Source organism: Lagopus leucura, unplaced genomic scaffold (assembly GCF_019238085.1).
Source record: "Lagopus leucura isolate 7727_CA_CO unplaced genomic scaffold, USGS_WTPT01 Super-Scaffold_100001, whole genome shotgun sequence".
In the NCBI taxonomy this organism is placed as follows: domain Eukaryota; kingdom Metazoa; phylum Chordata; class Aves; order Galliformes; family Phasianidae; genus Lagopus; species Lagopus leucura.
In genome coordinates, this window is record NW_024962262.1 from 3,994,043 (window position 1) to 4,020,909 (window position 26,867).

Sequence of the window (26,867 nt, forward strand, 5' to 3'; positions counted from 1 at the left end):
CAGTTTTCCACTAAAAACAGAGATGCAGTATGGAAACTTCTGAAGAGCTTGGAAGATCCAACTTAGAAAAAAGACTGTCTGACTGAAAGAAAACCAAGTATACAAAGAAAAACCCAAATGCTGTAGGCATGCAGCAGAATAGAAAGCATACTACAAAGAGTCATCACAGAAGAGGATGGCTGGTATACAGTGAGACGTGACATTTTCCGAACTTAAGCTAAAGAGGTTGACGGCCTCCAGAAACACCACTGCTGGTGTGTGTACTACCCAGCAATGCGGGGCTCAGCAGAGGACTGCCAGCTCACTCGGGAGCACACAGACCGTATGTGCAGCAAACAATCTGAACCTAGTGGTGGTCTGTGACTGAGAGAAGAGGGACACCTGCCCATCTTCTCCATACCCATCCCAGCAAGAGACCAGAGGCCACTTCTGGATGGACTGCTTAAAAGTGATGGCAGGTAAGTTTATGGATTTTGATACATTAGTTAAACACAGTCCTGGGAACGGCAAAAAACATGCAGCCATTGTGCTTTCTGCTTTGATAAAGGAATTTGAGAATATGTTTCAAGACTGCCAAAAAAAATCATCCGTTTTTTGGTTTATTTGCTACTCTATTTTCAGTTAACATAAATACACTACCTGTGAATTTTCAACTGGAATGTAAAGAGAGTTGCAATCCAAAACCTGATCATCTCTTTACCAAACTTTTATAAGTCTTCTTATCAGAGAGATATTTTCCTCACATCACAGTCACAATTTACTTGTGTCATCGCTTTTTGGCATTGCATACACTTGGGAACAACTACATTGAAGGATGAAGTACAGGAAGAGTAAAATTTCATTCAAAATCTCTGACAAACACCTCGAGAACTTACTACAAATTGCAACTACTGCCATTGAATCCGACTGATGAGTTAGTTTCACAAAAACAAAATCACATATCCCAGCAGTTTTATGGTTTTATTGCTCTCTTTTTTATGTTTTAATAAAAAAAATAACAATTAAGTTTTGTTACTTTATACACATTAACTGTAGTATATATTTAAAGAGGGCTTCGCTGAAAGTAATGCCTCCTATGTTATTCTGTTGGCCCATAATGTCAGAGGTGGATGTTGGTGGCATGGCAGAAGAGGCTGAACCTTCCCACCAATATCCCATTACATGTTGTTGCTATGTGACAGATGGCAGCAGAGGGGCAGTTTGACAGAATGGCATCTGATATGGAAGTGCATGTGAGTCACTGAGTTCCTCTTCACAGAAAAAATGGCACCCAGTGACATTCATCAACACTTGCTGAACTTTGATGGAGGCAGAAAAGTGGATGCGAGCACAGCGAGGTGGCGGGTGGTGCGTTTCAGTGGTGACAACAGTGACAGTGGGTCAGCTCTGCTGCAGACTTTTAAGAGCATGCCACTTAGGCTCTTGATCATTCCTGGTAAAAATGAATAGTTTGTGGTGGTGACGATGTGGAAAAATAATGTTTCCTAGTTGAAAATTTGCACAATCAAATGGTCTTATTGTGTTTTTCTATCCATTCCATGGAAATAAATAGGAAGCACTATTTTTGGAGTGACCTACATATATATGGCCCAAGACAATCCTGGCCCTCTTCACTCACTGCAGCCCAGGCAAGCCAAAAGGTTGAACAACTATGCTTTAAGTGCAAGTCATGACTAAATATACTGCATGTTGAGACCTATCAAGCAGTATAAAATGAATTCCTAACATCAGAAGTAAATGCAATACAACTCTTCTGAAATTGATGAGTATGATTTATTAAAAGGTATTAGATCTTCCAATAGAAAGCGTGAAAGGAAAGTGAAGTTGAATGGACTACTTAACTAGACCAAGGTCTGCACTGATACCAACTCAGTCCTTGCTTTCAGGTTTTCTTCTGCTACTAGCAGATAACGAAAAATAAAGACTTCTCATTGGTCTCCCCTCACTACAGTGCAAAACTAGTGATGGCCTCAGACTCCCAGACATATTAGTCCTTACCCACAAATGTACTGCTTGTAAATCAATCCTGAGTATTAGTTGTGATGATCGTAAGTGTTAAATCTACTTTCCAGACACAGAGAGCCAGCAAAGAAACCCTCCCACCAGAGTCTAAGGATGGCATCTTCAGATGCATCACAGTAAAAGGGTAAAAAAGAGAACGTGAGGTCATATGGTGAATACTGGATATGCTTGTGTTTATACTCAGGACCTAAAAAAGGTGTCAGAGTGAAAGAAATCACAAACCCAGACATCCTGATGGGAGTCAATGACCCGGAAAGTGACAGTGAAATATGCTTTACTTGGTTGGTTAGTGACCTCAGGAGGGTAAGGGAGAAGCTTCATCTATCTGTAATTACACGAAGGACAGCACACAGACAGAATGCTTTGAACTAAACAAATCAATAGTTGCTCAGAACAAAAACAAGCAAAAAAAAAAAAAAAAAAAAGCCCAATTCAGAGGGTTACTTTGAAAAAACAACTGAAAAAAGTAATTATTCATGTCATAGAAAACTAGACTCAGTTGCTAACAACAATAAAAAATACCATGCACAAGAAATACCTTTGCAATGGCTTCCTAAATGGGATGAGATTACTTCAGTCTGCCTGAAAGTCTATGCTAACAACATTTCACAGATTCATTAACCATATGACAAAATAAAAGATAAACGAAAAACATCATTTAATTTTTCCATTCCATGAACTCTTAAAATAACTCTTCCATTTTTGCATCTGAACTGCTCAAAGATGTAAAAAGAGATCTTCATTTTGTTTCTGTGTGTTCCCTTCTTGCTCTTCACAAGAGCAAACAGCTCCTAAATCCAGGCAGCAAACATCTGGCTTTACACATTCAAATGAGGAACACCAAAACAAACAGAATAATTCAAAGCTGACCACAACGTCCTGCTGGCTCATTTGCTCAAGTAATTAAAAAAAGATGAGCTTCACCACCAATTAACCTACTGAGGACTAATTAGCGTTAATGAGGATTTGCGGTCCTTGGTATAGCTTGACCCAGAATGTCCTCCCCGGTTCACTAATTGGCTGGTGGCAAAGCAGGGCTCACAAAAAAGGGAAGGTTAAAGTGGATGCAGGTGTCTCTTAAAATTGGATCTTCCCTGAGAAAACACATGCACAGCTGAGCTTAAAAAATTCAGGGCTCCCCTTGTCTCACATGAGCTGAACTGCTATGAAATGAGCTTGTGTTTTGTTATGATTTGCTAATGGAGATGGAGAGCACAGGCATGAGAAACGGGCAAAGATGCTCTTGTTTTTACTTGCTGCCCTTATGGATTATTCAGAAGCCAGACAGACACATATGAAATGATCTGGTTGTGTTTCCTGCCTTTCTTAAAGGCAGAATTGAGTTATTAGTGCAGCACTCCTAGGGCTGCTAAAAACTATGTAAATAACACAGGAAGCATATCCCAGCTGCTGCCCCTCTGCCTTAGTAGCACCCAATGAGCCCGTGGCAGAGGCACAGCCATTCAGTGCAAGAAACCCACTGTCACCTTCATGGGTAAGGCCAGAGGACAAGCAGGATGCTTCTTCTGTTGTGTAAATAGCTAGAGACTATAGATCCATAGAATAGTCTGGATTGGAAGGGGCCTTTAAGATCATCTGGTTCCAACCCTCCTGCTATAGGCAGGGACACTTCTCTCTAGATCAGGTTGCTCACAGTCCCATCCAGCCTGGCCCCGAATGTCTCCAGGGAGGGAGCATCCACAACCTCACTGGGCAATCTGTTCCAGTGCTTCACCATCCTCACAGTAAAAAAGTTCTTCCTGATATCTAGTCCAAATCTATCCTCGCTATATGCCCTTATGAAAAGTCACTCCTCAGCTTTCCTGTGGACCCCCTACAGGTACTGAAAGACCCTGGCCCTTTGCCCTACTGTCTGGAGGTGCTCTATCACTATTTCTTCAGTTCTATGCTATTGATGTGGCATTAGCAACAGATAAACCATTGCGTGGCTTGGTTTAAACCAGAAAACCCTACAAAGTTCAGGCTGAAATTCCGCTCTTCACTCCACAGTCCTCCTCCTACCCACATGCACTCTCAAATGACACAGCAATAAACTCACATTTAGCATCTTTTTTTCCCCCACTCACACATTCTGTTAAATATCTTGCTGTCCAAGCAGTCCTGGCTGCTTACATTCATTTCCTGTGGCAAATAATTCTTGCAACTCACTGTAATTGTGCTACAACAGCAGGGAGGAAGGGGAAAAGAAAATTTCTGCATAACATCTCATGTGGCTGAACGAGTTAAAAGATCAAAAGTTTCTGTCCCTTTCATCCTAGATTTTGAGGAGAGAGACGAATACTCTTCTCTCAATTTTTAAAATTGATGTTCCAAACAGTGACTTACACAAAAGCTTGCTGTTTCTTTGTTGACATTCTTCCATCTCTGAAAGTTGCATCAACATAAAATATTAAGAGAAGGAAAAAAGGTCTGAAACAATCAGACATGCTCAGCTTTGATCACTCATAATCACCAAACCACTTACAAGCAGATTGTTGATTTTCATTTCAGTCTCTTGGTTCTCAGATTCCTTAAAGTTTCTTCTAAAGGTTAATCAGAGGTTCAGGTGTGATTAATTTTACATCAGCATAACCTGACACAGATCCCTCCCTGCCACAATACACCAATTGTTCCTGAGGATGCATTTGCTTCTCCCAACTTCCATTCCTCACTTCTTGCACGCTGTAACCCTGCTTAAACACTTCCAGTGTCCATCACTGCTCTGGTGGACAAAGGGTGAGTAGCAAGTTCTAGGCAGAGGCTCTGACCACACGTTTGTAATTGGCCAGAGGAGACCTGTTTGTCTTCCTCTTGTGCTCCATTCTCCCTGCTGCCTGAGCGCGCTCCTCCAGCACAGCCACAGGCCTTGATTTGTTTTCTCTCCGTTCAAACTCAAATGCATTACTCAAATTCATGTAAAGGAGTTGTTACACTGGAGATAGGCAGTGTTCAAAAAACATGGAGACATGGCACTGAGAGACATGTCTAGTGAGCACAGTAGCGATGGGCTGATGGCTGAACTAGATGATCTTAGTGGTCTTCTCCAGCCTTAATGACTCTGTGATTCTATGATTCTGTGACAGTGAATGCTGACTTGGCATAAGGCTAATGGAAAAACCCAGTATTCTTACAGACCATGAGCCCCAAATTGAACAAGCATGCAAAACAATCTCAAATGCATCCCACTGATGGCTGAGGATTCACAAAACTCTGTGTACTCACGTGTCCAGAACAATCAGAGCTTTGGGAGAAAGGGCTGCACATGGGAAAGGTTCACCCTGACTAGTTGTCTGAGCAAGTATGTCTCCAAAGACCAGAGGATGGGATGGAGGCATCACAAAATGAAATCACCCTCCTACAGAATAGTCAAAGTAGCAACCATAGGCTTCTGCTGCTTTCTGTTTCGGTCCACAAAGGGGAGATGTTATTTTTGGTTATCTATCATTGGATTGCAGGAATGTTTTACTATGAGGTCAATCAGGATAGCAGGTCTTAATTTAAAAGGCAAACAGGCATTACTGATAATGAAGCTGCAGTGTAATCAAAGGAAATCTCCAGAGCATTTCACAAGGAAGCATCTGAGGCTTTTAAACAGTAAAGCCAAAATCAGCATTTTCTTAGTAGAGTCAGCATCTACACACTGTTTAATCACTCAAGATGCAGCCAAAATAAGACATCCACATCCCAGTCCCTTCTGCATTCTTCTGTAAATACTCATCATTCTTCTGTAATTACCCATCAACAAGAAACAGACCATGTCTAGAAGACCAAGAGGTTGCTGAGCACAGTGCAGAGGGAAGTGCAGAGGGAAGCATGGCCTGTGCCATTTGCAGGCTGATATGTGCAAGAGGTTCCCAAACACAGATGACTTTTGCATCAATACAACCAGGCCCTAGGGAGTAACAAAGGGCTCAGAAGCAGCTGATTGCCCGAGAAAGCTGGAGGCATTATGTCCTGCCATGGGCTGACATCCCCAAGTGTTGTTACTGCAGCAGCTCTCCTCTAGCTGCTTCCCAAGTTCATCTCTCTTCCAATGGAGAAATGCCATTGTTACAGCTTGTGATCTGGCCTGGAAGCTCTCCCATCACACCTCAGAAGTTTGCATGAAAGATACTCAGCACAGAAGCCAGCCAGCTGCAGGCTCCGTGCACAAGGGTCCATCCACATTGCCAAATCCCCTTGTGCCAGTTCAGAACCACCCTGCAGCAGCAGAGGCCAAGGTACGTTATGGGTTTCAGCTGGCACTGTGGGTGACACCAGGGCAGTATGCTGAGTTCTGAGACCAAATTCTTCACTACAAGTCCACAAAATTCCTTCAAATTGGTCTGAAATCTGTATGGTTAAAAGCAGGACAAAGCTTTTCCTCTGGGTGATGAGCAAGAATGACTTACATTTTCTTCTGTCATTATTAATGTCTTTACTGATGTCTTAATGCACAAAAGTCCTTCTCTGACTTCAGAAATCACTTGGACAGGGGTTTCTGGTCTTAGTTTTTGAGGCTGTTATTCCTAAACTTTTCTAAGAGAACTGCTTGGTACAGAAGGTGGTATTACCAAGTACATTTAAAAGCACCATTAAGAGCAGACACTATAAATATCATATGGCTCTCTGAAAATCAGGAAGTCTAATAAATGAGAACTCTCTGCCTAGAGTGCCTTCCATTTGCAAGCACTGCAAACGTTACATGTGTTCATGCACATCATAACATGGTGGGTGTCACTGTCAACTGCCCCAAAGCCAACTAACTTAAAGTTGAAGCTGCTCAATTTTGCCTTCACTCTTTCCAAAATATGGGAATTGACTCAGTTTAAGCCTCCAAGAAACAGAAAAGGCTAAGCATGACTTGCTGCTTTTCAGCTACCTCCCTCAGTATCAGGGCTGCTTTCTTCTTGTTCTTAAGTGCCTCACTTTGCACTTACTCTAGTGGGTGCTCAGTCATATCCTCTACAGATAAGGTGACCATACAGCTGCAACTATAACATTCTTTTCCTAGTAACTCATTTTGTCAGAAGCAGTCACCGTGGTGGGGTTGAAGTTTTCCATGCTTGGTCTCTACAGAAAGGTGTGGTGTTTTTTAAACAAGCGAACAAAAAAATCCCCAACAGAAGGTTACAATAAAGTATACCTCCACATTTTGAATGAACTTAAAATAACTCCTGTTCAAAAACTCTAAGCTCTCCTCTCATTACTTTTTAACTTTTTTTTTTTTTTAAGAGCAAAGCACAGTGGTTGAGTTGCAAAAAAAACCAAATTGCTTTTCTTCAAGCTTTTATGTATTTTGTAACTGTCCACTAAGGATTTAGTACCCAGCACAGGTTTTTGTGTTCTTGTTGGGAAGACGCACTGTCTTGCCCCTCCTCGTAGATGGGACAGCCAGGAGGATCTGGGCGAGACTGCTGAAGCCATTACACTGGAATAGTTGTTACGAAGCAGTTCTCCTGCTGTGCAGCCTGGAGGGAAGATTTCTTCTTCCACCTCCTGTGGAGATCCCCGGTGCCCAACCCAGTAACTACGGATTAGGCATCAGAGAGATTGGCCCCTTAATCAGTTTTAACCCTCATCTTGTTATGTTCCCTTTTTCCTAATCTTCCCTTTCAATTTACAGCTTCATTTTGGCCTTTGTACTGATACTGTACCTCCGTCAACTCCAACTTTGCTAGCAGATGTGATCACAGATCTAAATCTTCTCCAGGTCACCAGGTTTTAACTTTACTTGTGGCACTGCATCTCCCTCAAAGTTGGGTGACAGGCACATCAATATGTGAAATAATTAATTGCACTGGAGAAGGGTGACATCAGTTCCAACTGGAGTGTGCGAGCAGCTGGGCACATGGATTGCCTGTGTCAGCAAGAACATGGCAGCTCCCCCTTCATCTCTCCACCAGCTTGACCATCTCTCGTTCTCCTGCTCCCTCCCTCCTCTGCTCCACTACATCTACACTGCCCAGTTCAAGCCAGAACCAACCCTGGTAATCTGCAAGTGCCTAGGAGTTAGAAATGCCAGAAATTAATGGTATGTATTAACACGAGGAAATGATGTGGTGATTCTTTACTGACATGGGACAGGAGAGAGAGACAAAGGGACAAGCATAAAATAAAATTAAGCATTTTCCACCTACCATACGTGAACGTCTACCATATGGAATCAAAGAATTTAACAGAAAAAGCACTGATATCATTTTATGTGCGTTTTGCTAGTAAAAGGAGTCTAATATCTTTTTACTAGTAAAGCTGCAAGGAAAAAATCGTAAATATGCCAGTCACTTTGTTGTGTATGCTGGTGGGGAAATCTCGCCTTTCCTTCCCAGAAATGGTGTGAAAAACATCTGGAAAAATTGATAAAAAGCCTCAGACCTCAAAACCAAAATACAGCTCTTCCCTTTAACCTTATTTTATGCTTGAACGATGGGCTCAGATCGTGGTCCTGAGTACCCTGAGTCACTGCACCCAACTCAAAGCACTCATGGAACCAGAATTTGGCTCCAAACACCCACTGCTGTTTAACCAGTTGAAAACACAAGACTGAGTTTGTTTTAAATAAGATTTGTTGTACCTGCTGATGGACAGGGGCCACCAGCCTCTCTATTCAAGCGGCTGTAATTTGGAATGCATCAATAAAGAGACAAAGTGCTTTGACATATAACGAGCCCAAGTCTTGCTTCTTGACATTAATGAAAATGCTCGCCTCTTCCTCTGGAATGAGGAGATCAGATGCTCAAGCTCATTCAGGGTTTGTTATAAGTGGAGAATTAAATCTGTTTTAGCATTCCTGCTCCTGCCCTGCTTGGCGGGAGGCTCCCTGCCCTCGGATGTGTGTAGCCACAGGACCTGCCAGGCTTCCCACACCTCGGTCTCCTCCGCAGGGACAAAAGGAGCCCTCCCACGAGCACCCGTGTCACCCGACTGCCCACCTCCTCACACAGCTATGGAAAAAAGATAGGCCTCTGTGCTCACCCACCCCATAAAACCCAGGCTGAGGTCACTAGACAGCTTGCTCTTGAGGTGAGAACCAGTCGTGCATGTTTCACTGAAGCAACAGGCGGCTTTGGTGAAAAGCACTGGAGTGAAAGAGAATTTCCATCACAGAGTTTCCTTGTTGAAGACAGACAGCAAGAGACTGGGGAGCACTGCAGTTTTCAGCACATGGAAAACCAGCGCTTGTTCTACAATACGGAGATGAAAGGAAGAGGTGGCCAACTTTCATCAGCTCATATCTGGAAGCAGACAGAGCTAAAATGCACAACATGAAGTGGGGTCTGCTTCTTCAGCAGCCACTTCAATTTCTCTTTGCTGAATAAAAGACACTGCCTTTCAGTTTTCCTAATAATTTGAAAGAATTCTTCCCAGTATTTCAGTGGAGCAGGCACTGTTCTACAGCACAGCCCAGGCCCTTCAAGTCCATGTAAAGCAATTCAACAGTGAAAGCTGCATCATTCTTCAGTATCAAATACTGTTCTCATCCCAGCCACTAAAAAATTACAAAACAGAACAGAAAAACAACCAAAAAGCCACCTTCAAAGGGAGCTTCAGATAGGGGAACTATGCAATAGAAAATCTACTGTCACAAGGAGCATGCTGCACAGCTCTCCTTGTTGGCCGTTGGAGCACTGAAATGACACGGGTTTCCAAAATAAAGTTTGCTTTGGTCACTAATCAGGCTTTACTCCACCTGAATGCCTGCTGACTTCAATGAGAGGTTAGATGGACCGAAAAGTGAACGAAGACTTAAAGACTTGGCCCTAAACGAGGCAAGGTTTACTTGCAAACTTACCTCAAGATACAAAAAATCGCTGCAGCTGAACTCAATGCCACTTTTGAATACAAAAGTTGTAGAAAAACTTTTTTCGTGTGTGTAAATCTCGCATGTTAACATGATTAGCTCTGCTGGGCAGGTGTCTCCACATGTCCCTGTTTACTTTGGCACACAGACTGCCCCCTCTCACCTCCCTGAATCCACATAAATTTAGTGTTAAATCCTGCCCTTTGTTATATGAGTGCCAGGGAGCCCTTTCCCCTCCTGCACCCAGGCTCGCTCACCTTGCAGCCGGGCTGGATGCCAGCCACTGTGTGTCAGGCTGGGGAGCACCAGAGCAGGCACTCATCTTCCACAAGCAGGAATGTGAACACACCATGGGATCCCTTGCTAACTCCTTGCTGCACACTCCCACCTCTGCTTCTCAAGCTATTTCTGGTCATCAGTTTTCAAGTATTTCCATAGATTCACAGAATGGCTTAGGTCAGAGAGGACCTTAAAGATCATCCAGTTCCACCCCCCCGCCATGGGCAAACCTGCCAACCACCAGATCAGGTTGCCCAGGGCCCCATCCAATATGGCATCAAACACCTCCACGGATGTGGCATTTTCCCCTGATTAAATCTACTAACTCTTGGAATCATCTGATTTTGTAATCATTCCAGCTTCCATGAAAAACAAAAGTTTCAGATGTCTAGATGAGATATAGAGAAAAAATGAAGACAAAACCCTTTACGGCTCACAGCAGTATACTTGGTATCACCTTCAAGAATCTCACTAGTGCTTTTTCTGAGGTATTTGGGACCAGGCTGTAGCACTCTGCATGCCAGTGCTCTTTCCTGCACACACCAGCCATCATCAACCAGCTCCCACCTCCCATTTTTTTTTCTCACTTATCATTGGTAAAGACAAAATATATGCCTGTTTTTTTTTGTTTGTTTGTTTTAACTCAATAAAAGCAAATTCAATTTCAGACACTGCTCAAAGAAACTAAGATTTAGAAAATCTAACTGGCACTAGAAGGCACTTTTTATTAACCAGGAAAAATATCTCCTGCAAGAACAGTTGCCAGGGTGAAGACCTAAAGCAGGATGTGCATATTTAGAGGCACATGAGATCTCCTGGTGCTCCTACCCAAACTGCAGTGAAGACCCAGGTGCTACCCTGTTCATGCTTTACAGAAATTCAAGTGAGCTGCTGCAAACTGCTGGCACCCTGTTGTGTACGTCTAGATGGTCTCACTGCCTTCTGGGGTTTGTGAATTGCTTTTTGTTTAACAGAATAATCCTAAAGATCCACATCTTGCACTTCATTTTTCCCCTATAGTCTATCTAATGATAACAGCAATTAGCTCCCTAAATCCCCCTTATCTGTAATTGGGTGTGATTTTTATATATATTTTTTTTTGTTTGTGAAAAAAAACACTGAACAAAAATAGCATCTACTACATGAGACAGGAAACCAGACCCGATGACAGCAAGCTTATCTTTCACAGCTGCCTGAACAAACCAACACCTAATGGCTGTGTTTTCAGGAACACTTCCAACCAAGAGCTGACACCAGCACTCAGAGGTGACTGGTAGACCCGTGCAGTTCTAACACAGCTCTCCATTTTGTGTTAGAAATGAAGAGACTCTGGTTACGTTCCTTTTCTGCACAGTGTCACATTGCCAGTAATACCCTAAGAGCAATGGGGCTGTGGGCAGCAGGGGAGAGAAGTGCATGCATCTCCTCATTTCCACTGGCTTCAAGGACACTTAAGAGAAAATAAAGAATATGAACCAGAGAGGCTGTAACTGCAGCAAGGTCCCTCTGCCTCTTTCCCACCCTCACCCTTCCCTTTGGACAAGCTCACGATTTCAAGCAGGTGTGAAAGAGCCAGGAGACAAACAAAAGAGATAAAAGGCAGAACAACTCTGAAGAGCACTCTGGAGGCCACATCACAAGCACAGCACACCAGCTCCTAGCAGGCAGAGGCACTCTACCATTATCTAGTTCACAGATGGACCACCCAGAAAATCTGGGAGCAATTAGGAAGAAGAACAAACAAATGCATGGAAAGAAGTGGGGGAGGGAGAAGGGGAGAAGGCCAGTAGGGATTCCTTACATCATCTCCATGCAAGCGTTTCGAGAATGAAGTGAAGCTATACAGAGGAGGAGGAATGCAGATGAGAGAGTTTGCAATAAGAATGCAGTAAAATAAAAGGCTATGAAAACATAGAGCATATGAGTGAATTACAACATGGTCTTTAAATTTACAGCAAGTCAGGACTGTCTGTATAAACAGAGAAGAAACCCATCAAGTTCTAGGAGACACATACACACGCATATAAACAGATTAAACACTAACAACCTTTCTCACTATTAATACTATGTCAACCTGCCTCACAACCCACAGATTCTGCCTGCAAAAAGTGGATTCACTTCCCTCCGTGGCTGTCAATAACTGGCACTTAACACTGGCAGGAAAACACAAACATCTCACTGACACAAATGCAGCTTTGTCCCAGGCACTGATAGGAGCCACAGCAGCAGCTGTGTGGCTCCTACTATCAGAACAGCATGCCTGGGAACAGCCAGTCCTCAGCACAACTGGATCCCACTTGCTTGGCATCTAATTGGTCTGTGAGCAGTAATTCACAACCCAGAGTCACACCTTTCATGTGTTTTGGCTGGGAGGTTAACCTGATTTTGGTACCACTTTGACTCCAACTGACTTTAAGGTGACTACTCAGCCAACTAAAAACAACACCTATTTTTAATTTGATGCCTGACTTCAGGCATTTTTGCTGATTTTAATCATGGCATAAAACACTGTTGACCAGTGTTGCAAAGTTTGCTTTTTCTTTTTAAGCAATTTGATGTGCAGTTTGTGACTTTTCCAAGTGAGCACAATTTATATGCAGTGTTTTGTAGAATCCAAAAGTCATGGCAGAAAAATGGCTCAATAAAAACTGAGCATACCAAGCATTTTGAAGTGATTTTAATCAACAACACTATGTTTACTTTGTCTTGGCTTCTGAGAAGCAAACTCCGCTCACTAAGACCATCTCACAAACACACTGTAGTTCACAAAGCAATTTTTTAAAGCTTTTTGGTTTACTACAATCTTGGTAAACTCACTCCCTGATAATTTTCCCTAAAAATAGTGCTTATTAACTCACAAGTTCAGCTGAAAAATCTACTACCCACTCATCTTAGCAGCAGCTACAATATGGCAATTAGTTTACCTCAGAATAGACATCAAAGGCTCAAAGGATGACCCTGCCCCACAAGAACAAAATCTTTTAAAAGCTCCATTCCACTCAGTTTGCTAGTTTATAAGGTTTGCTAAAATCCAGTTTAATGATCGTGTCGTTTCTTAGCAAGTCATGTGGTGCCATATTGTTTAGGGAACAGAAGAGTTAGTTCTAAAACGTTTTTGAACCCAGGGAGCTTTTCCGACTAGCTGATGCAGAACCACATTCTGTGATGGCAAATGAAACTGTTGGATGCAAAAGCCTCCGTGTGATTTTCTTTAGCTTCTTTCAGAAGAGACAAAGGTTCCCACGCAACACATACCAACACATACTCTCCCCTTACAAAGAAGGATTCAATAATAGCAATATGTTCAAGTCCATATGGTGTGGATACAAGGGAAAGGTATGATGAGAAACTGAGAACCCTGAACCCAGGGGCCTTCAAAACTTCAGTGGAAAACAGCAAAAATATTAAAAAAAAAAAACCAAAAAACAACACCTTGAGGTGAGAACGAATGCAGCTGTAGGGAAACACTGGATTAGCCAGCTCTCCCTTTAGCTACAGTCTAACCCTCCTTAAATCCTGAGTCACAGTTTCCACCTTGGACAAACTTCTCAGGCTGACTTTTTTGATGGCAAAGAAAGTATCTGCAACAAAGTCCTTTCAAAACAGTCTGGCTAAATGGCCAGGTAATAGCACTACTTGTTACCAGGAGATTGAGCTGTAGTTTACAAATACAGCCTCGCTAGCAATAACATAGGAGAAACAAAACCAAAAGGGTTTTGGTGGGGGCAACAAGAATATATGGAAAGGAACAACAGCAACAAATTAATAATACAGGACAGAAGACTTCTTACCTGTCTGCAATCAGGTTTGAACAATAAGAAATAAAAAGAGGAGAGGACAAGTAATTTTTCTTTTTTAAATATCAGCATATTATTGTCCCACCTCTTTCCATTACTGTCACGAAGCATGGCTTTTCCCAGCTCTCTTGTCTTCATCTCCAACTCTTGAACTTGTTCCAGCAAAGATTTATGGTAGGTATGCTTGGCCCTGTACCACAATAACAAGGAAGACACAAGGAAAGCCACATGAATGTTGTGTTGTTAAAAAGCCCAATTTTACTTCTTGTATGAGAAGCCAGGGCAACTCCTTCATGTGATTTGGGAAATAAGGCAGTGAATGCACATGAACAGTCAGCCCAGATTCACAATACCTGCAAAATATTACATAAGAAATGAGAAATTTGGCAGAGTTTGTCTGCTTCAACACAACACTCAAGATGTAAGCAACTAGCACAGCTATCGGACTGTGGAGGCCTGACACTGCTGCTGTGGGACTGCTCAGGACCAGAGCTCTCAGACAAAAGAACAAAAATTCATTGAATATTCATGGCAGTAAAACATGATTCCACTCGGTCTTTTGAGCTATGCGTCACACTGCTCTGAAAACCTGAGGAGAGTCTCAGATAATAATTGCCATTCAAGCCCCTTTATTTTCATTTATCAGTCTCACATGACTTGAAAAAGCACTTTTTTCTCTGCACTTTCAAGATGACAGTAACAAGACTGGCTCTGTCCTATTTTCTCAGCTTGGGGATTCAATGAGCCATGCATGCACCACACACGTAACCACAATTTGCAAAGTAGTTCCCCCCTGTAAATACTGAGGCTCTTTTTCAGTTTCACCTACCACTCTAGTACTACTAAAAATTAAACTGGCATAAGGAGAACCCAGTCCCCTCTCCTGACATTTACAAAGTAATAATACGAAATGTGGAGATCTTTCTGCAATGGACATTTTTTGATCAGCTTCCTCTTTCGTGTCACTTAGAGGAGGACAAGTGTCCCATGAGACAATACTGATTTGCATGTGACTGCACGATAAGCCCGAAAACAAGATGGGAACAAGGACGGTAATACACCACTTGCTTCACTTCATGGCATTAAAATTATATTCTTCAGATCTAGAGGTGGCAAAAATTTATTTTCAAGTTTTATAAAAATCCTACACACGGATTCTATCATCCTTAACCAACACTACAAAACGTCTTCCATTCTCTAGCTGAAAAGTAACTGCTGTATACATAATTAAACTATAATGAAGATGCATTTATTTTTAAAAAGCATGATTCTTATCCCTCCTTCCATGGGGAATAAGCAATGAAAACCACAAAGCCTCTGCTGAGTCTACTGTAGATGTGAGTGGCTTGAAACTAAGTGGTATCCAAGTATTTGGTCTTCGTGGTGCTGAATTAGGCCCCATATGTCTCAGAATGAGAAACTAAAATGAAAATTTTTCAAAACATATCTGAATTTAAGAGCAAAGCAAAGGAAACAGAACAAGAAAATATAAAACAGTAGAATCTGGATATCAAGGATGTACCTAGGAGAGGTACCTGATTTAAAGCACCAAGGAGTACGATATGAAGGAAACACCAACATATTGTGACAGGAGAATACAGGATAGCAAGCTTATTTTAAAATTTAGCATTTCAAAAACGTGAGATAACTTACAGCTGCACAGATACTAATTGCATTTGAGTTACTATAACTTGTTAAGCTAATGTTTAAACTCTTTGAGGATGGGAAACTAGTGATTTTCTTAGATGAGAAAGCTTTGAATTATTAATTCTCATAATCTTTACAGTTGACGTAACTACCACACTCTTTAATTTGAGTAAATACATTAAAACACTGACCTTGAACTCATCTTTTACCTACTAATGTAAACTTCAGCACTGAGCATGTTTGGAACTTACAAAACCCCTTTAAAACCTGTTCTCCCATAGACGAGAACACAAATCTGCAAGTTATTCGGTCTCTCTCCCAAGGTTTCATGCCACACAGCATAGGAAATGAGGGATGTTCTTCTTTTTCCTTGGGGTGAACAGCAAATTCAAAATGGAAACTGAGCAACAAAATCCAATTAGGGGAGGACAGCAAAAGCAGGTATTGCACAATATGGAAAAAATACAGTTGCTCCAAAGTCAGGTGTTCTGAAGTATTTTAGAAGTAAAATGAAATAACAGAATACGTATGTTCTGCCATGGCTGAGTATCCATGAAGCAACAGTAACCCCCCCAAGTAATTGTTATGCACTGAGTCACTTCTTCACTTGGAGACAGAACATCCATGGAAGAATGAGTAATGAAGTATTTATAAAAGTGCATGAGCTGACCTATCCACACGTTTCTCCAGGAACAAATACTAAAATATGGTATTACAAATGCCTCAGAGCCTGGGCTTGCTCCCATCAAAGCCAATTGCAGATATTCCATGGACTGCTGGCAACAGGACTGGATACTTCATGATTTTTTCACAACAGCACATTGTTAACTTTTGATATATAAAAACACAGGTAGAAGTCTTAGCTTTTACCTTGTACTTTACAAGCGGCCCTAGATGTGTGATCAGCCCTCAATAAATTGTGAGCTCTTGTATTTGCTGTTCCCATTCATCTGCAATTGTTGGGTTATATAAAGGCAAACTCAACTTTCCTCACACATAGGGATATTAAGATCAGGGACCACAAGAATAGCTGAACGTCATCTCAGTTGGCTGTTCCCCCTTCCAAGTCAGGGAAGTGCATACCTCCACATCACAGCCCTGGGGGATATTTGGGGGTTGTGAAGGTCAGGACATGGCAGGGAGGAACACGGTTGCATTCACAAGTTTTTCTCAAGCACAATGACACCTCTACTGTGGCTCTTCGTTATCAACACCATAGTAGGTGTCCCATGCTCCAGAGACTGCAAGTGCACACAAGGATGTGCCTTGTCACTTATTTACCCTGCAAGGGCTGGCAAGTACAATGTGCTTCTTCCCCTAGTCCTCCCCTCACAAAAAAAAAAAAGCACATCAGGACTTTGGTAAGTACTGGAAGGCTCAAGAAATGTCTCACTATAATACTAAGTGTTGAGACACCATCTTTAAAAATAAATTCTTGCCCTCTTCCCTAATTTTGCTAGAATAAGTTCTACATTTTTATGATTCTCACATAGCTTTGTGGGTCTGACATTTCAAGACTTCCTAGCAACAGTGACATACATTCAAGTGACACGTGCCAACTGTAAGGAAGAACTCACTTTATAAAACTCTGTTCTTTTCAATGGTAGCACAACTGGGACTTTTATAAGGCAGAACCTTAATCCAAGCAAAGCCACTGAACTCAAGGAGTGGACCAAAGTTAACAATGTGGTATTGCAGCCAAGAATTAATAATAAGCTTCCTTCTTTTTCTAAAGTGAGAAGTATCCCACTTTTCCTTGATTCACTTCATATACATATATACATACATACACAAGAATATTTAAACAAAAAACCTGGAGCTGTGGAGAACGTGGGAGCTGACAAGTGCAGCATGTACGACAAAGGGAACATGTAAAACTCGCTCATGCTTGCCAGCATTAAACATTTTGACACTGGATACAGAACGGCAGTTTAGAAACAAATATTTGCATGGCTTTTAAACACACTGGGTTATTCCTTTTAGCCTTCTTCCAGGCAAAAACTCTGGACCATATTTGTTTTTCTGACAGTATTTTGTACTGAAATTCGGTATGTATCTTTTGGGTCACACAGATGCTCTTTCTGTGGACATACACTTCACATCCAAAAGGATCAGAAAGGGACAAATTCCATGACCACGAGAAGTCAAATCTGCTGGAATTTTATGGCCCAAACCAGATTCTGCTGAATTATGGACAGCAACGTGCAGTAACCGCTGCTGTGGAAACGTGCTGTCTGACTTCCAGAGGCCTTGGGCTCAAGTTTTGAATGGCAAGCCTCTTGGAAAGGAAACAGACCTTTACTCCTTCCATATGGCAGTGCTGATAGCTGTGTCATTTCATTTATCCTAGTTAAAATGTTAATGACGTTAATTTTTCAGTGGTAGGTTAAAAAGAGAAGTCCTGCTTAGAGAACAGATTTTTTGCTTAATGTTGATAGGAGCCTCCTGTTTAAAATCTGCTGGGAAAATATCCAGCATATCAATCACACACGTTTGTCTTCCGAGCTTCACAATCTCTGTACATTCCTGCTCTGAAGCAATGAAAGGATTATGTTGCTGAGATTCTCTAAGAAATATTGAAGAACAGGCTGAGTCAGTAACAGTTTTCCATGAGTAATAGCTGAGGATGAGCCTGCTTCAGCCTGGTTTGTTTTACAGTTCTTTAGCCATTTTTGCCAAGAACTGATAAGAACAGAGGACAAGTGCAGGACACTGAACTATCACAGAAACATTTGAAAAACTGAAGCACAGTCTTGGACACCAAAATATATCTTTGATTCCTGATGACGCAAACAGTTCAGCTCCTATTTGGCTTGAATCACAGGAGTACTCCCATTGACTTCTGAGCATGTAATTTTAAATAATGCCTGACACAGGAGTAGGACCTGTTACACTAAATGAGTTCTAAGATTTTTTCAGTTTTAAAAACCAGCTCATTGACACAGCTAACTTAAGTATCCAAATTTAGCCTCATTTTGGGCTCAGCTTTACAGTTCTTAAATTATTTTCAATTGAAGAAATTTAATGAATGTAACAAAAAACCCTCTAGTGTGCAAAACCATTAAATCACAGTTTAACCTTAACATAAATTTTATATTATGGTTCTTAGATTCAATTTTAGCTGTGTAGCTCATGAAAATTAAGCTGATGAAGAAAATGGGAAAGCATACAATACGTATCTACTGACTGGCAGGTTTGCCAAGCAAAATTAGTTAAATTTAATCATGCCATCAGCCCCAAGGGAAGAAAAAAAATCAGATTTTCAGATGCATGTATATTACCTGACTTACCCCATATGCTGGAGCTTGAAATGTACCCATGTTTGGCAAACATTCTGGGTTTTTTTTGGTGGTTTTTTTTGGGTTTTTTTTTTTTTTTTTTGGTTTTTTTTTTGTATTTCTCCCTAGAACAGAGCCTTCCTTGACTGATCAACAGCTCATTGCCGGATGAAGCTTCCACTTTGGGCCTTCATGACAAAGTGACATGCTAGTCTGCATTCTCTTCTTCTGCCTCTTCATGGCAGCTGGGACCTCAATTTTTTCCTGACTTAGAAAGGGTTGGGTCCTTGTGTCAGGTTATAAAGCCCAGCACTGCCTTCAGATGAGAGAAAGGGCAATGCTTTCTTTGTTGCTCTTCTAACACAATGAGAATGTGATTACAAAGTTACTTCTAGCTGTTCAGAATCCAAAAAAAATCTCATTAATTAGGCTAAAGAAAAACATTTACAAATCACAACACACCAACAAATCATCAAAAACATCTTGGTTGTTAAACAGACTTCCAAAGGAAAGAATGAAAGCTGTGGGTCATTAGATGCTTAAAAAGCAAGTGGAACACCAGAAATGCTACCTGAAAAGTATGCTTCTGCATTTCAATTGCCGTGATAGAGAAGCTCCTTCTCTTTAAAGCAGAATTACTGAAATTGTTTAAGTTCTGCAGATTTTTGAAACTAAAGAGTTTTGAGAGGATCTGGAGATTACACAGACCTGTATTTCACAGGGCTTGTTCCTCTTTTCCAGGCAGGGAAAAAGTTACTAAAACTGAATACAGAGTTCTATGAGTACTGCTCTCCTCTCAGTTAAATCTTCAAATACCCACTGCCGAGTGAACCTAAAAAGCAGCAACTGGAAACTGGAACAGGGTAAGGACAGGAGTACTGCATTTTTATGTTCTATGTAACCTCAGTCAAACCAAACAAAATATTGGCTCCCTTTTAGAATAGAACATCTCTGAGGTCTGAATTCGATTTGTTTACGTACAGGGTAGACAATGTAAATAATCAAGAGAGATATCTTTGTTACTCAGTGAAGACTGCCTCCCTCGGATTGGTACAGGATGAACTGGACAACATGAGCATGCAGAATAATTTCCAGAACTCAGAGAAGACAGGTTCAGGACTTACGCTGTCCATGCCACATCTTTCACAAGGCACACAGTGGGCACGAGAAATAACCCAAACCAGAAGTAGCCACATCTCAGCACCATTCCAGCCTACGAAGAAAACAAACAAATCATGAGCATTTTCAAGACATCACATGTTAAGCAGTTGATTTTAGGGAAAAAGAAGAGGGATGGCAACAAACAGCAACTGTGATTGGGATGACGTTGAAATCTGTGGGGGTAAGAAGAGAGGCGGAAGTCTCAACAACTCTTAACTGAAATTAGGCCTATAACTGAGAAACAAGAGCAGCGTTTCTCACTAGGATCATTCCTCATGTTCCCACATTTCCTTGATCTTCTCAAAAATTTTGCGTTTAGATCAAATCCACTGCTGCTATTGATTTTTTGATCCAAGCAGACATTTTGACTCACGGAGAAGTGCACCATAAACGTTAGGTTTTTAATTTTAATAAGTTTTTTCTGCTTTTTGCTTACTCTTTCTACCCTACTGCTTCAGATCTCTGAGCAGCATCAAACAAAAACAAACAAACCAAGATGTCTCACTAAAATGTTTCACTCATATTGCACTTAAATACAGTACTTCCTGTTCAAACTACTGCTGTCTGAAACCCGGGGGGGAAGGGGGGAAAGCGGATTCACTCCTGTCTCTGTAAATGGCTTTTTTTACAAACAAAGAGCTCCAAGTTTATATTTGCATTTCTTTCACTGTTGCAATGCTTGAAGAGAAAACTTGGTAGGACTTGAGAAAGGAGATACGCACAAGCTCTGTAGGTTCCAGCATACAGACAGAGCTGTGGAACCAAGTTGAAACATAGCACTATTTATTGGACTTGCTATTTCAGGTCATTTATTTAGGGGTCTCTCTAGAACCTTTTATAGATAAATTAACAGTAAAACCTGGTTTGACACACAGGAGACTGGAAACAACCTCACCACCTCCTGCATGCATGTGTGAACATACATACACACATCCCATGAGAATCGTTTAATTTCTCTGCTACACCAGTAAAGAGTATTTTTCTATTGTAATGAATCGTGTGCAGAGCACAAGTAAAACATGGGCTGAAAGGTGTCAACAGCATTTCCAGCAGCTAGCCACACCTTGCTCTCTTGCTGCTTGTGAATGACGCCACGTACCTTACCCAAAACCTTGGCTTCTCAGTATCTTTATGCCACATACAATGTCCACAGGTGTACCTACAGATGTCTGTGTGCATCTGTAGCCAAGGGCAGGAAGGCATATACCCATGGACTCTGAAGTGAAGCAGCTGTCTCCTGCTGACACGCAGACTGAGATGGTTTGGTTGTGCCTCACTTGCAGCACACAAGGGAACAGCAACCCATAGCACTGAAGTGTCAGGAAATTTTATAGACAAGCACAAAGCTGAACTACAGAACATGAAATTGAACACATGACTTCTAGCCCTTGAAACAGACAGTGAGGAGATGATTTGTAGCTACATACTTCATTAAGACAAAGGCATCTGATCACAACAGAAGGAATTCCGCCACACAGTACAGGGGGGCTTAAAACCCAGAACAACCATCACACTGCAGAGCCAGGACAGCACTTGTTGCACCCAGCATTTCCTCCCAGTGTCACTCCCTATTTAGAGTCATCCACCTCTCTGCTCAGCCACATTTAGCCAGCAGCAGCTTGTCCTTGAATTGCTAAGTACTGAAGACTTCCAAAAGCATTTTTCACTTCTGAACGTACAGTCTTCCATGCTGCGGCTGGACTGACAGGTCAGTGGTAAATCTTGTACCGAGACCAAGAACGAACCAGACTGTGCTAAAACATTTATGGACACTGCCACCCACATGGACAGTCAGCAAACAAATTCCAGTCTGAGAATCAGCTCGTAGTTATTTGTGATCCCTCATGCCTACTTTCACATGAGAATGCCAGAAGCATACCGTCAGTTTTGATCTATGCTTACTTAAGCAAAGGATGGGCAGGAGTAAGAGGGAAAATCTCAACTTGTTAGCCAAGGAGCTGAACTACAGTAACTTAGTGGCAAAATATGATGAGATTCACACTTGTGCTTTGCTTTTCTTCAGCTGTGACCCTGCAGGCGTAAGCAGCTTAATCACATTAGCATTTTCACTGACCATCCTTCCATGCTTCTGCTAATAAAGAAGAGAAAAGGACCAGGGTATTAATCATACATGCATTTTCTGGCATTTTTGCTCCAAGTACTTTACATTCTACCTCTTGCTTTCCTAGCTGAAATAAACTTAATGTTCTTTTAAAGCACAGAACAATCCAACTTTGTGTTCACCAGGAACTGAAATGCTACTTTTTCTCATGTTGTCAGCTCAATTGATGGCTATGAGCTTGGACATTTTGCACCTTAAGCCCTCTGCACTAAGGAAGCTCAAGTCATAAACTGTGCTTCTTTTACATTTACATCAGCATCAGCCTGTTGGCAAACTGCACCACAACAGTAAAACCAACTATCTCACCCCTTCAGACACTGACATTACTGCTGGCAAGCTTTTTTCCACACAGCATGCTCCATTCCTGAGCTCACCTGCACTGTTTCTGCCCATTTGTTTTCAGTTTCTGCATGCAGTTGTGTGCCCGTTCCACTGCAGGACAGCAACTGGTTTGCCTTGCACACAGACCTGAATGCTGTCCCGGCCCCAGCAGGGTTACACCATCTGCTCACACAACCACAGCTCCTCAGCAGAGGAATCCCTGGAAACCACCTAACGTAGGCACATCCATAGACAGCATTTTTAGGATGTTTTCCAACTGGGTTATGAACTGAAGCTATACTGAGAAGATATATATATTGCATCAAAGCCTTCTCCAGACTTCGCAGCTGTTCCCATGCCTCCCTGCAGTTGTTCAGCTATTCATGATGGCAGTGTAGCCTGGTCTGCAATGTGTCTTCAAGGAAACACTGCACCTTCATGCCCAGCCCCAAGGAGTGACAGCCTTCAGCTATCAGGCATCTCCTCCAGATAAGAAAAGTAGAGATGCTAAATAGGAACCACCACCTTCGAAAAAATGTACATATATATTTATTTATGCTTATGTATTTAAAGAAGGCCACAGTGAAGTTGTTTTTTTTTAAACAAACTGAAAATTCAACCAGTTCTGTCATCACACAGGCCCCATGATGTGCAACTAAGTCATTTGTAGACTCTTCTGGCATAAACACTAGTGACTAGCACACTCAAAGCCAACTACCAGAAGCCATTTATCACACAGTATCCATGAAACCCTCAAAGCTAATGCAGATCCTCCTGCTGAAGACACTGCAGCTTAAACTGCTTCCTTCCAAACACTTGGGAAGCTGTTGCAGAGAGATAGCTCATTTCAGACTAGAGGTAACATCTGTTAAAATGGAAGAATGAGAACAACAAAATAAGGAAAAATTTACCTCCAGTTATTTCACAGAATCAGCAAATAATCTAGGTCTTAACACCTTTAGCCAGTTGCAAAGCTGCTTTTTGAGGGGGGGTACCTTTTCAAAAGTCTTTTAAACATAACAACAACAAAAAAAGTGACAGTATTGGCCAACATGAATAACTAGAAAGATCTGCTCTGCATCACTACTATTTCAGAAATATATTTTAGACTAAGCGGTGCTTCGTTTTTTCTTTGTTTTTAAATCAAGGACTAGCTTTACTGAAGCATATCAATTCCGTTGTTTCAAAAATATCTATTTTACTATTCTATCTTAGTATGCAAATAAACATTATTCATAGATTTACTCTCCTGCCAATAGGTGGTGCCACCAATTTCAACAATTCCTTCCAGTGAGAATAATACTGCCAGGAAGTGCTCAGGTGTGGGAAGACATTCTGATTGTTTTTGTATTCTTATCACCACGTGGTTAGGAAACAACTGGGGACCAGTAAACGATTCAGACAACCCAAACAAGGATCACAAGCATCTCAGATCATTCAAGAAAAGTGAGATAAAATATAAAGTCACATTCTAAATAATAAAATTTGTTATTGCTTCATTTCCTCAGATGCCCATGCATCCTATTTCTGATTAAAAATGGACAGCAAAAGCATAGCTTCACCATGAAAACAGCTGGTTTTGTATTTATAGTGCAACAAGAATTATTACTGGAATTGTGCCTAGATCCTATTCATAACTGTCTCCACGAGACATGGATAAGGATCCAATAAGCTGCTCAATTTCAGTCTCATATTCACGGAAATGCCAGCATCCCATTTGGGATCCAAATCCAATCTGCTGTCAACTGGGCACCTGCACAATCATAGGCAGATTACTTTTGGTCCTCACTAGTCAAACATGGAAGACAGCATACCACCGTTTTCGGCAGCTACTAGTAGAGGAGGAGATGGGGTAAAGAGGGCCATGTGATGATTGTGAGGGGTGTCCATATCACGAAAATGATAATGAAACTCTCCTATAAACAATGGATGAATTTACATACTTGGTAGACCATTACCCAAATATGCTTTCCCTTACAGAACATGCAGTTTCTGCATGTTCTGGATCCTGTTAAGACCAAATGTTTCAGTGCCAGCATAGGTCAGTTTGCTATTTTTTTTCAAAAAGATCTGTAAGTTTAATCATGAAAGAGCGAAAATATTAAATGCTTATCAAGCAAACAGTTGAATTAATCTTAAGGAGACATCAGACTCACCACAGGTTAACACTGCAAGCACGTGCAGTACAAACAGCTCGAAGTTGGTGTCATTTTCATAAATTATTCTCAAGACATAAAGTAGCAATGGTTTCACCCACTTAAATGATAAAAGAGCAATTGTTAGATTTAGCCAAAACCTCCTACTACTCCTCTTAGCTTATGTGACAATCACTATGCTATTAAATCATACAAAACACACAAATTGTTATAGTTACCATATTATACAGCAAGATAAAGTGTTACTAATCTAAGACCCACCTTAAAGACCATATACATTAAGACCCGAGTGCAGAGAGATGACATGGTTTGCCCATGGCCACACAAATCAATTGCAGAGCTGGCAGATTGCCCAACTCCCTCAATTAAATTGTCCTACACAGAGACTGAGCCTACCGGAGCCTGTGTATGAAATACAATCAACAGCCAAGAATGCAGTCTCAAGGATTTTCCCTCTGCATGTTGGAACATAATATAGCCTCAACATGAGTCGGTGCTTAAGAACCTTTCCCCCCACTATAACTGTAGCCTGCTCCAGGCTGGACAGGTTTACTAGATTCAGGGCTGACAGGTGTGATGAACAGATTCACTGGCACCCTCCAGGTGCCATTCCTCCTCAACAAGCATCTTGAAACGTACCTAGAGAATACCTTACTTTGGGTCAGTGGCAAAGTGTTAAAAAAAATGAGGCATAAGAATTTGATTTCCTCTCCTGTTTACACCACTGGGACAGGGATACCTCGAATAAAATCAGCAGAGCTCTACTCCTGAAAGGCTGGCTGGATATTTCCGTGTCTGAAATAAAGATGTGCAATGTTTTCCATAATGTAAGAGTTTTCATTCTAAAATGACTCAGATGAAAACAATGACCTCACTGGCTGGCTGGGTTTAACACAGTGACACATTGGTCCAGTCTCAAACCTGTTTCCTCCCTCTTCCAGTCTCCACTCATACAGCCATTTCCCCTTGAGAGTGGTAAAAGAAGCCCAGAAAAATCAGATACTTCTTTCAGATATTTTACTCTTTTTTTTTTAAATTTTGCCAGTCATAGGATCATAGAATGGCTTGGGCTTAAAGGACCTTAAAGATCACCCATTTCCAACCCCACGCCATGAGGCTGGTTGGCACCCACCAGGTCAAGCTGCCCAGAGCCTGGTCCAACCTGGCCTTGAGCACCTCCAGGGCTGGGGCATCCACAGCTTCTCTGGGCAGACTGTGCCAGTGCCTCACCACACTCTGAGTAAAAAAAATTCTAACATCTAATGTAAACTTCCCCTTTTTTTAGTTTAAAGCCATTCCCCCTTGTCCTATAACTACATGTCTGTTTAAAAAGTTGGTTTCCCTCCTGCTTGTAAGCAGGAAGTACTGGAAGGCAACAACAAGGTCTCCCCCAAGAGCCTTCTCTTCTCCAGGCTGAAGAAGCCAAGCTCCTTCAACCTTTTATCACAGGAGAAACGGTCCGGTCTTTTGATCATCTTCATAGCCCTCCTCTGGACCCTCTCCAACAGCTCTGCATCCCCCCAGGCTGGGGGCCCCAGATCTGGATGCAGCACTCCAGATGGGGCCTCACAGTGCAGAGCAGAGGGGTCCACCACTCTCTCCCTGCTGGCTACCCCTCTTTTGATGCAGCCCAGGATACTTCCAGGCAGCAAGCACACTGCTGGCTCATGTCCAGCTTTTCATCCACTAGGACCTTCATATCCTTCTCCACAGGGCTGCTCTCAATGAGTACTTCTCCCAATCTGTACTCCTATCTGGGATTGCCTCAACTCAAGTAAAACATCTTGCCCGTGGACTTGTTAAATCTCATACTTAAAACCATATGGAAGACTAGAATAAGAAACTTATCCGCTAGCTAGTTTTCATGCCATACCAATCAAGCCTATTGGTAATTTTAATTTAAAGCCTGGATATAAATGTAGAGAGGGAAGATAAGAGTAGTATTGTGAACATAAAGAAAAATGCCAGTGCTATCACAAAGACATATACTTTGTATTCCTAGCAAAGCCCAAGATATTTTGGGATTTAGGCCTCCGGAAAGAAGTTTTTCATTAAAGAAGTTGCTTGGTGCAATGGTTAAAAGAGTGTATGAAAATACAGACGAAAGCACCTAAAACCCCAGGAAAACAGAATCACAGCAACAACAATAAATTACTCTTCTGAACAATCATGATTAGAAAACTGCAGGAACTGGCAATACAGTGCTACAATACCAAAGCTTTCACACACATTCACATTATCTTGGAGAAACCAGTTGGAGTTACAACACTCCTGGAGCACAGTGAAATCCTCAGAACTTCTACT

At 41.7% G+C, this 26,867-nt stretch overlaps 1 protein-coding gene across 4 annotated transcripts in view; it reads right to left on the reverse strand.

Annotated features, from left to right (window-relative positions):
- Positions 1 to 26,867, reverse strand: part of ATP8A2 (ATPase phospholipid transporting 8A2) — a 314,007-nt gene that overhangs the window by 9,344 nt on the left and 277,796 nt on the right. For all 4 annotated transcript variants that reach the window (XM_042868038.1, XM_042868034.1, XM_042868036.1 and 1 more), the window contains 2 exons: positions 19,928 to 20,016; positions 13,964 to 14,068 (listed from right to left, as the gene is read on the reverse strand). In XM_042868038.1, the coding sequence (XP_042723972.1) occupies positions 13,964 to 14,068; positions 19,928 to 20,016 (194 nt within the window). The remainder of the gene's footprint in view (positions 1 to 13,963; positions 14,069 to 19,927; positions 20,017 to 26,867) is intronic.